General features: G+C 36.8%; 1 protein-coding gene across 1 annotated transcript in view; it reads left to right on the forward strand.

Annotated features, from left to right (window-relative positions):
* CWF19L2 (CWF19 like cell cycle control factor 2) overlaps nucleotides 1-12,530 on the forward strand; it is a 90,520-nt gene that overhangs the window by 54,879 nt on the left and 23,111 nt on the right. The window contains exons 11-12 of the mRNA XM_027778338.2: nucleotides 947-1,072; nucleotides 2,312-2,449. Of these exons, the coding sequence (XP_027634139.2) occupies nucleotides 947-1,072; nucleotides 2,312-2,449 (264 nt within the window). The remainder of the gene's footprint in view (nucleotides 1-946; nucleotides 1,073-2,311; nucleotides 2,450-12,530) is intronic.

The following is a 12,530-nucleotide window of genomic DNA, read 5'->3' on the forward strand; positions in this document are numbered from 1 at the left end:
GAGCTTGGTTATGTCAGGTTTGAAAGATACCCTTCTCCTGATTCCCAAATTTCTTTCGATATGTAGAAACAGTAGTTAAGTACAAGTATAGTTGATGTGAGACTGAATGTGTTTGCTATCCAAAGGCAAGTGACTTATTTGGCATATATCAGGTAAATGCCTATTTTTGTTGCCCTATATTTCAGCACACAAAAAGATGATTAAAATGTTTTCATTTCTACCGAAGTCTATAATTTAATTTGCCCTAAATAATCAGTGTACATCTACTCATCTGTTTCTGCTTCACCAAAGAAGGAGATACTTGCATTAAACTGTTTGCATTTCCTACTCTGCATATCCTGGAACAAATATTTTAAAAAATTCAGAATTACATTGTGATGGAGGGATCCGTACTGGTAGTAGGTGCAGTGAAGGGAACAAAAGTCTGAGCTAATGGAATGTGTTGAAAAGCAATAGCTAATGTTTTTGGTAATTTGTTAGCCAAGTTTTGAAAGGAAAAAAATACACCAAACACACATGCACACACAAAAAACCCCCAACGTCCCCGATCCACAGAAAGTCCAGAAGTGCTAATGTGCTGCAGCTTTGATGATGGTGTATATTAATGCAATAGTATTTATTTAGGTCATCAGAAGCATTGTATTTCTTCTGGGGATGAAGCTTTGTGAGAAAGACCCAAGAACAAAAACTTGGTTCTTTTTGGAAAAAATTGTTAACTCTGCACTTAACTAGCTGAATATATTTTAATATTCTGTTCTTTTTCAATGTGGAAAAGAATACCTTGTATAAGGTAGTAGTCTGCTTTGAATTATAATGAACATTAAAAATGTAAAGAGTCTGATATTTACTCTTCAGGATTTTAAGCATTTATTTAGTGTGGATTAGGTGTTTCTTTCAGTTTTGCCTGTATCATCTGTTTCAAAATATATCTTAAAACCTGACACAGGCTTCAAGCTGTCGAGAAGCTGAACAAGTGGTCCTTGTCAGAACAGATCAAAGTGGAAGGGCATGGCCTGTGACTGCATCGGCTGAACCACAGGAGCCAAAAGGAGGACGACGAAAGCGACAGATGGTAAGTTTTACAAATGTGAGTTTTAAAGTGTAATTCTAAGATGATTTTGTAGTGTTGCTTTTATGATTCCTTAATTAATATGAGTGTCTTATCAGAATGTCAATAGGTAGTTAAAAAGTTCCTTTCAGAAGATGGTTGTAATTAAGTGTTAGAGTACATATTTATTAAGCATATATTATGTTTATTTTCAGACTGTGTTTCTCTGGGGATCGCTTTAGGGCTTATTTAAATGCACATTCGAGGAAAAGTTTTTCAAGTTGTCACAGTTTCTTAGCCAAAATTTATATTACATAAAATTATGTAAATATGGAAAATCAGCAGAGGTGAATATTTCCAAAATAAGACAGATTTTATGGAGATACTCAGGTCTCGGGGCTAATTTTCCTTTTCTTTTGATCAAAAATACTGCTACCACTGATAATTAAAAATATGACCTAACCTTTGTAACAAAATGCTTTGGGGAACAGAAACTTGGAGGCTGGAGCAGTGTTTTGTTCTTAGGATAATTGCTTGCAATAGTAAATAAACTAATATTTTTTTCTTCTTGGGATAAGAGGAGATGACAATACCTCATATTTCTAGCAAGCATGTTCTTGATTAGGACGGATCAGTTTGTAACACTGCTATGGAGGAGTGAAAGGCACAAGAGCGTGAGGAATTGGTTGTCATCCTCCTCGTGTTTCCATTTTGGAAAATGCTGTCTTGCTTCATGTTAATGACCATTCCCTATGCTCCTTCAGGATTTAGTTTAGTCTTGCCCTAAAGGACAAACTCTGTCCTCTTGTTCACTCTAAGATGGCAACATTTCCCAGTAGAGGTACCACATCTGTACAAGTTTTCAGTACTGTCTGCAGCTGCTGTGTTTCAGTAGCATCCATGACCTGACAGTTCAAAAGCTTCTGTAAATAATGAAGATTGGTTTTTGGAATGTTCACATTTTTGAGCTGATTAACTGTTTCAGTGAATTACTGTACATCTCTCTTGAGCAGTAATGGACCCTCTGATAGCTTAAGGATATAAATGATATGATTGTGAGAAGAGTCTATATTTTTATTTAGATGTACTGATGCAGTGGAAGAAAGGGGAAGATGTTCTTTTCTGTAGCAGCAAGCCCAATTGTCTCAGCTGTCTTTAGCTTGATTCGTGATTCTTTAAACTTCTGGAAGTTACTAGGATCTAAATTTTATAGTTGATCTTTCTCACTAGGTTAATACTTACTTTCAATATGTTTGTTTCCAGGTCCCTACTCATGTAGATAAAGAACGAGTAAGGTATTTTCAGGATGATGATAGTATGAACCTGAAGGATTTGGTCAAAAATGAGAAGATGAGAACAGCAGAGGATCAAAACTCACTGTTCATGCGTATGGCATCAAAGGTAAGGTGTCACGTGTATGACTTTTTAATTAAGCATTTTATTATTGAAATATCAGGGAACACGTGAGGCCTCCATGCTTGAGGTGTGTTGCTTTTCGTTGAGAGTTCTGATTGTCTTGAATAACAATCAAGTCTGTTGTAAGGTGGTCCTGGTAGGTGTCATCAAAGTGATGGAAACCTGCATGCACGCAGGAAATGTGGTGGGTTCAGTTCCTTCACAGAGATCATTTTCCTGTTCCTCTGCCTGTAGAATTTGATACTTTTGAGGTGAACACTTAGTGTCTTGTGCATTAATAGGTTACTTATGCCCAGCAAAGCAGGTTTTCCCCAAATCAGAATAAAAGCAGCATTTCCTTAGTGTTTAGAATGTCTCTTCCACCATGAATTTACAAGAATCAATGAAATTTGAAGCAAACTACCTGAAATTCCATCAGGATGTCTTGGATAATGATATAATTTATGCTCAGAGGCCACACAGATTTCTATGTTATGGTTCCATGAGTGATTCCACTTAAAAGAGCAGCCATCTTACAGACAGATCTGTCTTTCAAACTGAGTAGTAATAAAGGATACTTTCTGTGCTTGATGTAAGTGTTTGATAACGGTGATTTGCAATAGCTATGACATACAGTTTCTCTAGCATGCTTCAAATTTTACTAGGTTATTGTTCCAGTGTTTTGTGCACCACTGAGCAGGTTTGAAAAAGCTTGTTAGCATGGAATTAGTATCATCACAGACAAAATTTGTTTTTCCGTTGTCTAGAAGGCAGACAAGATCCTGGAGAGTATGTTTTGATTTGTGTGGTTTTCTTTTTAAAATTCTCCTCCTTCAGGCAATACTTAAAAGAATTGGAAAAGCCATGATAGTGCCCAGGAGAACACACTTAACTTGGTGCTGTAAACCATCTGGCAGGAAGTTTGGAGCGATTATCAGAACTTAGTGTGGTTTATGCATCTTCTTATTCAGCTGCTTCTGGTAGAAGTTCTCATTCTTTCCCACTGGCATACTCAAAAAAAAGTGATGCCCTTGGGTCCAGTTAAACAAACATGTCTTGTTGCCAGTATTCGATTCCCTCCTTTACCTTCTCTTCCAAAAAACCCCCCGAACACATAAAACTTCCCTTCAAGTCTGTGTAATAGTGCAAACTATTAACTATGATTAACTAGCATATCCGTCATGCAGACATTTACAAGTAAATGAAAATATACGGACACAATAAAACTTTGTAGTGTGCACATCATATGATAATAAGCATAACAAAGAGAAATTGTTGCCATTTTCTCAAGGGCCTTATTAATTTTGTATTGCCTTGGCTCCATTAATTTTCTTTAGAAGAGGTAACTTTCATGAAAAGTGGTTGGAGTATGTGTGTATGAATGCCTATATTAAAACATAAGTGGAATAGAATTTTGAAAAACTCTTTAACTTGAATCTGGGCATTGAAGGTGAGTTTGTATATCAATATTAATGTGTCTTTCTGAAATTATTATTAACACGCTTAATATCTCTTGTGTTCATGTGACTTCTTCCATTGAACCATTTACAGGATTGCTCTTTGTTCTCTGATTCTTTTCAGAGGTGTGAAAATAAAACCAAGCTAATTTGAGCTGCCTGTGTTCGGTAGTAGCAAATGTTTTCAGTGTCCCTGTGAAGACTTAGTGGAGAGTGCTCTCAAAAAGAGAAATATTTCTTTGCTTTGATTTTTTCCAAACTCAAATGAAAGGCCATGCAGACTTTTCAGAGAAATGTGTGAATTTATACACTGAAGTACTTGGCTTGCCCCTGAAATTTCTAAACTTTGTGAAAAGTATTGGTTGTATATTCATATATTGGTTCCGAGTTTCTTCACTTCAAACTGGAAATAATGTTTGACTCTTAGAGCATGTTGAGGAGTTCTTGGTTTACTTTTTGTATTTTTGATATTATATTAAATAATTATTAAGGCAAGAGAGACTAGCAAACTTGAAGGGAGATCAAAGATTTCTGTATTATTTAGTTTGTAAGTCTTCAAAAGGAAAATTCTGATAATAATTCTTTGTAACTTTTTGTTCTGTTCTTTTTTTCCTATTCAATTTTGAAATGCTGTGAATTTTCCAAGTTCTTGATGTCCGAGACAATGCAAGAGCAGCTATATGAGAGATTTGCTCAGCCCAGCATTCCATGTCCAACAGTGACTGCTTAGGAGGGAGTGTAAGAAAGGTCACGTTTCAAATGATGTAGTCTTTATGTACTTCCCTGGCCCTTAGCAGTTTGGAAGTTTTTATGGACCTCCTTACCTGGTATTTCGCTCTGCTTTTCTTTATGGATAGTTATGTTAATTGGGGATTGGACTAAATACCCCCTGTAACTTCCTTTCTGTGGTTCGTCATCTCCCATTCTGTCATCTGTACCTATTGCTAAAAGGCATGAGCTGTAATTATTGAATTTGAAGAAAACAGAAAACCCAATCCTGTATGCATAACATCTTTGGTTAGCGTTCTCGTACCTGGGCAGCCAGTTCCTCAAAGATTTTAGTTACTTGCACTGTAAGGATTTCTGGGACAATGGTGAAATTGGATCCATTTAGGAAATGGTGCAGAAATGGCCTGGCTCGGTATGTAGATGTTTTAAATATAAAGGTTCTGTACAAATGAGGGTGAACTTTGGCAACTGAATTTCTGCATCTGTATAGCAGAGGAAAATGCAATATAGTGTTTAACTTCTATATAGAAGCAATTATGAAGAAATGTGGAGTCTATTTAATGGGAGTTTAAAATGAGTACATAAAGAGAAAAATGCTTGCAGGGGGACTGTTATGAGGGGAACTCCAGTACTCAGTGCTAATTAAACATGTATGCCACTGGTGAAAACATTCTAAGGGGGGGAACACCCTACCAAAACTGGATGAAACTTTATTTAATTGTTTTTATTTAAAACTAAGTCCAGGGGTTGATAAAAAGAAGAATAAAGAGCTTCTGGAGGTTAAAAGAAAAACCAAATCCAGAACCCAACTGTTATGTAAAAAGTACTTGTCATATCTGAGTAAGGAGAATGGAAAAGAGCCCAGCAGGCTTAGAAGTAAGCTTTGATAAGAAAGATTGAAAAACTATCTTGAGGGAATTATTTTAAGTAATTATTTTGAGTTTGAGAAAAGCATAAAGCTAGGAGTTAAGCTCAGTGGAAGCAAGAAGCCTGCAGGAATGTGATGTTGAAAAAACCTGTTCAAGGTATAATTAGAGCGTTTAGGAAAGATAAGTGCATACCAGAAGAACTAATGAACTCTTTGCATTAATATCCTCGATAAATGAGGTTAGAGCGAGTCTTTTGCATGAGCTGTTATTGACAGGGATTAAGTGAAAAACTATCTCAAGTTAACAGTGTCAGTAAAATGAATTTTAGCTCAAATTTATAGAAATTCATTATTTTAAAAAGAAACTTGAATTTGAGATTAATAGTAACAAATGGCTAGAACTGAATGGTCCTCACTAAAGTGGTCTGAAAGAAGTCATGTGTGACATGCTGAACTGTGAACTGCTGAGTGTAATATTCATTCGGAGGAGCTGAAGATGGCAAGTATAATGGTGATCTTTATAAAGAACACAGAAGGCAGGAGTAAATGGTTATTTTTTATTCTAAAATGAGATTACCAGTGGATTCATCAGGAGTCTCTTCTGTTCGACACATATATGAACTATCTGGAGGAAGGGATACTTTATGATCTGAGAATTTGTTCGTGTTACATAATTATTCAGGACTGTCAAAACCAGATCACTGTAAATCGTAAATTGTAGTATTTTGAAATACAAAGCTGGGGTTTTTCTAACGTTGTGAAACATACCTGAACAGATTCTTAAGATTCACGTTAGAGAGTTGCTGGAGAGATGTACATATTTGAATGATATGAGTCATCTGTCCTATTTTGAGTGCCGTCTGAAAGACATTTTGGGTATAAAAGGAATTAAGATTTCTAGCTGAGACACAGGCAGTTATGCTATAGACCTCTCAAGTAAGGAGAAGGAGATACCACCATAAATATAGAGGCAATAAATTCAGCTGAAAGTTAGGGCTGATGAGCGCAAAATGATGGTAATCATGAAGCTGAGTGAAGCCATAACTCTGCATATACCACAAGAGGCTGTTACTGCTTGATTTGAGAGTCATTGGAAGTCTGCAGACATCTCGGTGCTGGTGTGATTAAAGAGAAAGAGAGTTTTGGAGATTGTGAAAAATGGGAATTTAGGACCAATTTAGAACATGAAAGGCTACGATAGTGCACCCATAGCCTGAATACTACCCAAGCTTATAAAGCGTACCCTGTGGTCAAAGGCACAAAATGTGAATGAAACCTAAATAAGCAAAATTTCTTCAGCTAGGGGTGGGGGGCAGAGGTGGGGCGGCGTGTTGGGGGCAACTGGTAGACTAGAACACACAATTAGCATAAAATATTATTAGAAAATAACTATTTTCGTTTCTTGCATGTGAAGTGCTCACAGAGCAGAGTTTAACATGAAGGAGGTGTTTGGGGTTTTTTTATTTTTCAGTGAAGAAGGAAATTGTAGAACTCACACTATAGAGCATAAGATGCTGTGGAGGCCTTAATTGTAAGTGGGAGGAAAAAGATACAGTAACTTTGAAGTGCAGTTTAATTGGTAAATATTAAATAGGGAGATCTAGACAGGTTTCGGTTCAGGATTTCCACAGTGAAATGCTGAGCTGCAAGTGTGTAGCAGGAGTGTCTCAGTTCTACATGCTTTGTTTATGCTTTTCCCCATACATGTTAGCCATGGCTGGAGACTGATTTTGCAGCATAAAATGATCATGCTGGATTAGAGCAACAACTAAGTTTAGTATGTTTCATTCTAAAGGCTTCTTTTTTCTTTTTCTTTTTTCTTTTTTTTTTTGTTTGGGTTTTTTTTGATTTTGTTTAAAGATAAAATTTGTTAATAATTGTAAAAGACTGGATTGCATTTCCTAGCTTATGGAACTGCTTTATTTTAGTTTGGGAAGGCTCTGAAGTGCCTACTGACTCCAGTAAGCTTTGGGTCAGATGCTGTGTACTGTTTTTCGTTTTTGTTACCAGGCAAAGGTGCACTACATCATTTTATTTTATTAGAACAAGCTTCCTGAATGAATAGCTAGCTCTTGACTAATCTTTTAAGGTTAAACCATGTTACTGATTTACTAGCAAAGTGTGCTGGAGCATGTGCTCAAGGTAGATGTTTTGTCAATTACTGTTGCAATGTATTTTTTGTTGTCCAGATTTTAATGAGTGGTACTGAAGTTCTCCAGTCTTATGCAATGTCACATTTAGGTTTTGAAGGTAATTTTGTTTGGCTTTTATGAAAAGTAATGTCATAGATGCCAGTTTTTCTTCTCTGTTAAAATCTGAAATGCTTTTCATAGTTTCTGTACAGGTGATTCCCAGCTCTTGTCACTGCAAAATGTGATGGTCTACTCCAGATGGTGCTGTTTCTTGATCCTGAATGAAGAAACTGGCTCCTCAGCATCCTGAGTTTTCCATGTCTTTCCATGTCTGTAGAATGCATTCTTGTTCACAGCATCACAAATCAGTTTCACTGCTGAAGTGTTGGCAGCAGCCTGAAAAATTTGGTTGCCACCGTAGATATTCTAGATGGTTTCTTTACGTACTTTATAAACCTGTACTACACAAAGTATCTGCATTCATATGTGGCTCAATGAGACAATCTTCAAAAATCTTGCTTCTTTCCGAAGTGGATTCAGCAAGGTGTTTTATGCCCAGCAGGAAGTCTAGCAACCAAACCTCTTTTGTCAGTTTTAATTTGATAACATAGTACACAAATTTGACACTTTACTTTCTCTTTGTGACTTCATTTGAGAAGTGGAAAAAATATCCACAAAAATGAATCTGTTATCTTTCAGAAGAGCGGTGGGAGCAAGCTGCTGGAAGTCCATAAATTCTATCCTACCTAGGATGAGAGAAGGGAGATCCTATCCCTTAAACTCTATTGAATAATTTCATTCATCTTATCAGTCCAAACTGCTTTTGTTGACTGATTGTTGTGATTTCCTAGCAGTGCCTACTGGGATGGAAGTTATCTACTGCAGACAAGGCAATTGCTCTTGAAGAATGAAATATGGGGTATATTTTAACCACAGCCTTTCTAGAAAGATCTCTACTGTACGATTGGTTCTCATTACAGTGGTGTTTTTGCTTTCACAAGTTTTAATGTCAAATCTGATGCTAATGTGATTTGTGGGAAAACGTGTGTGATGGGTGGCTTGTCCTTGGGTTCAGTTGGATGCCTCTTTTTAGCTGAATGGAAAAAAAACCCCAAAACTTGTTTTAATTATCCAAAATTTTATATATATATATATTTTTAAAATTACATTTCTTAGTTGTAAAATTGCTGGCTGCTCAGCCAAGTAAAACTAGACTGAACTTAAGGATCTTCTACTACCATAATATAGTCAAATATGTCTGAGTTGGTTTTTTTTTTTTTGTTTAGAGCTTCTATCTTATGGTCAGATTATATTCTTCCCTGTTGTCTGTATCTTGTTCAGTCCAGTGAATGTTCAGTGTGTGGTAGAAAGGTGGCTTTCCAGTCCTTACAACGCTTTGGTGTTCAGTGTGATCACCCTTATTATCACCTTTAATCCAGTGTGAATTTACCAGTGTGAACAGAGGAGCCTAAGTCCTCTGTGTCGTCATCACCTCAGTCCTGTGCAGCGTGTGTACTGCTGTGACATGTTGGACCATCCAGCAGTGTAATTCCCCATGCAGTCGTAGCTGTGGTCAGCTGTGGTTACCACTAAGCGTATGGACTACAGCACTATTATTTCCTTCATGGATTTTCCCGGGGTTCTTATCACTTTCCCAGGCTATGCCAAAAAAAATAATATTCCAGCCACACACGGCTGTTGAGGACAGAGGAAATGGGCACTGCTCTCATAAATGGGAACAGAATGAGAATGGTTGACCAGCATATCCTCCAGCTTTTACACAGCTGAATGCTCTGCTCCACATGAATATTACTTCCCTAATATTTAGTGTTTTAATGGTATTTCAAATCATATACAGAATAGTTGTTATGAATCTCTGAAGATAATGTTGTAATTGCAGTTTTGTAAAGGGGGATGGGGATGTTGTGATAGAAAGACATAATTCATAAAATAATTTACTTTCTTAAATTGGCCTTGGAAGAAATATCGGTGCATAGGCCCAGAACCTCTATCTGTGAAACGTCTGTCTAATCCCAGTGGCAAATGATGGTCTATATAACGTTGTCTCCTGCCTGACTCCCCCTCAGATTCACAAACCAAACCTATCTTGTGGTCAGGCCATATGCTTATCCTTAGAAGTCTTTTTCCCATCTGTAGAGTTTCCTTTTCTCAAGAGCTCCATGAGATCAGATGGAGGGAAAATGCCATCTCCTTGCTAATTCTTTACCTGTTGAGCCTATGTTTTAAATTTAGATGAAAAGTGAATTTTGATTTGTCATTCCTCTCTTGCTCATTCTTCTTTTTCTAGTCTTGATTCTAATACAACCCCGTTGTACTTGAGACTGTTACCTTCTGTTACTTTTTACCTACTTCGAAGCAGGTTGGTGTGGAAGTCAGTTGTCTCAGACAGTTTGAAGTACAGCCTCTCCTACAGCCACCCCTTGCATGCTGTCAAATCTATGAACATCATGGAAAAGCCCCAGATCTTTTAATTTTCAGTGGTGAAAAAGCTTTTTTTAAAACAAAAATCAAATCCCCAACAATAATCTTCTTGATATATGGAAAAAAGCAGGCCTTAAAGTCAGATTCTTTCATATTTCACTGTTACACTTAAGGAAAAAAAACAAACAACCCACCTGTTTGAAGTTACTTTATTTCTACTTTTTACTTCAGCTTGGACAGCAGTTTGGGCTCTCACTGCTATGGAAGCATGACAATAGGATACAAAAAAGTCAACAAAATATTTGAAAACTGATTATTTTTTTTCTTGCCAGTTTTAGAGTACAAAATGTGTGTGAAAACTTAGGTTTTCATTACTGATAGCTTTAAGTACTCTCTGTAGTTCCTTCTGGCCTTGACTGTTGTAAGTAGTTCAGTTTTCTCAAATTCTTGCTGTTAAGACTTATGTAATACTTTCACTTATGTCAATAGATGCTTGCGGGTGTACAGAGATTGATTTCTATAATGCTACTTCAATATAAATTACCTTCTATATGCATACATAAATTCTACTAAGGCATTTTTTTTTCTTACGTTTTACTAAAAGCAAGTGAGATTAATTTGCGTTGTTCATCAGACCATTTAAATTTTGTCTGTAAACTCCTTTTATTTAGAAATCTGCAGTAATCCATAACATGAGTTTAAACAGAAAAAAAATTAAGCAGTGAATTTAAGCAGTGTCCCCTGGTTGGACAGGGAGGAGAATCGGAAAAAAAGTAAAACCCACGGGCTGAGATAAGAACAGTTTAATAATTAAAATAAAGTAAAATATTATAATAGTAATTGTAATGAGAAAGGAAGAAGAGAGGAATGAAAACCAAGTAATGCACAGTACAGTTGCTTGCCACTGCTGACCGGTGCTCAGCCAGTCCCTGAGCTGTGACAAGCCCCTCCCGGCCAACTCCCCCCAGTTTATATACTGAGCATGACGTTCTATGGTATGGAATATCCCTTTGGCTAGTTCAGGTCAGCTGCCCTGACTGTGCTCCCTCCCGGCTTCTTGTGCACCTGCTCCATGGCAGAGCACGGGGAACTGAAAGTCCTGGATTCGGAGTGAGCGCTGCCTAGCAGCAACCAAAGCATCAGTGTCTTACCAACACTATTCTCGTACTAAGTCCAAAACACAGCACTGTACCAGTTACTGGGAATGAAATTAACTCTGTCCCAGCTGAAACCAGGACAGTTAGTAATGCTGACTTTCATTTATGGATTTAGTAAAGACATATGCTGGTATTACATGTTTGCAAAAGGAGAATTTGCATGTTTCCATGCCTTGGTTCTGAAGTCTGTAAAATGGAAAATTGCTTTCAGCCTTATCTCATTTTTCTTGCTTTACAAACCAACCTGTTGCACACCTTTGCATTTCCATTACCATAAACCAAAATAATAGTCTAAAAACATTGTAAAAGCTAAAATGAAAAATGTTGGTGCTGCTACCATTATGTAATAAAGCTTTTTCTTCTTTTTCTTTACATGATGAAGCCATTGTAGCACAGTATTTAAGAGATGTGGTAAAACTAACAGAGCTCTGGTGCACTGTTGCATTTTACATTTACATAAGGATCTAAGCATGTGCATGGTTTCCTGTGAAAAAAATAATATGAAAACCCAAGAGAAAATAATTTCAAACACCTTGTTCTGCATTCTACTACATTTCAGTTCAATGCACTAAACAACTTCAGTTTGTGTGGACAGTTAAAGCTGTTCCTGCATGTGGAAACAAACCAACATCAGTGACAGCTGGGTTAGGAAAGAAGACCTGTGAACAGGAGGAACTGTGTAGATGCAGCCCATATTAAATGACTGTGTAAAACATTTGGCATTCTTTCTGAATTACATTAAAATTACAAGATATGTTGCAAATGAAGACTTGGGCAGGACAATCTTTTCTAGGCGTTAAAGTTATGGCCAGGGATAACTGTGAAGTTAAATGCTAATCACACTTTTAATAGCAGAATTACATGGCTGAAGGTATTTTATTTGGTTTACATTTCACTGACTTGCATATAAAGTTTTATATGTCCTAATACCTAATTATAGCAAAATCTACAGTTTTCAAATTGCTGAAACAAGAAAGAGCTTGGTCCATAACCACTGAGCAGTACTCTGTCTGTTTTTCCTTGACTTCTGCTACTCAAAGATAGTCCTGAACTACCTTGCTTATCACAATGATTCATGTTTTCCTGCTGCTAGTAACATAGGCCTTACATCAATGCACAGAGTGCTTTTGTTAAAATCCTTTGATACTATGTGTTTAAAATATTATTTATTTCACTGGGATGTTAGGCTTGGGAAGTGCCTGTATGCTGAATTATATACGGAATTAAACCTAGAAATTCAGATGTCTGTGCTTGTAGGGAGATTGGAGTTGTAATAAAGTTAACATGATAAAATTCTGTCTT

This window comes from Falco peregrinus, chromosome 4, assembly GCF_023634155.1.
Source record: "Falco peregrinus isolate bFalPer1 chromosome 4, bFalPer1.pri, whole genome shotgun sequence".
In the NCBI taxonomy this organism is placed as follows: domain Eukaryota; kingdom Metazoa; phylum Chordata; class Aves; order Falconiformes; family Falconidae; genus Falco; species Falco peregrinus.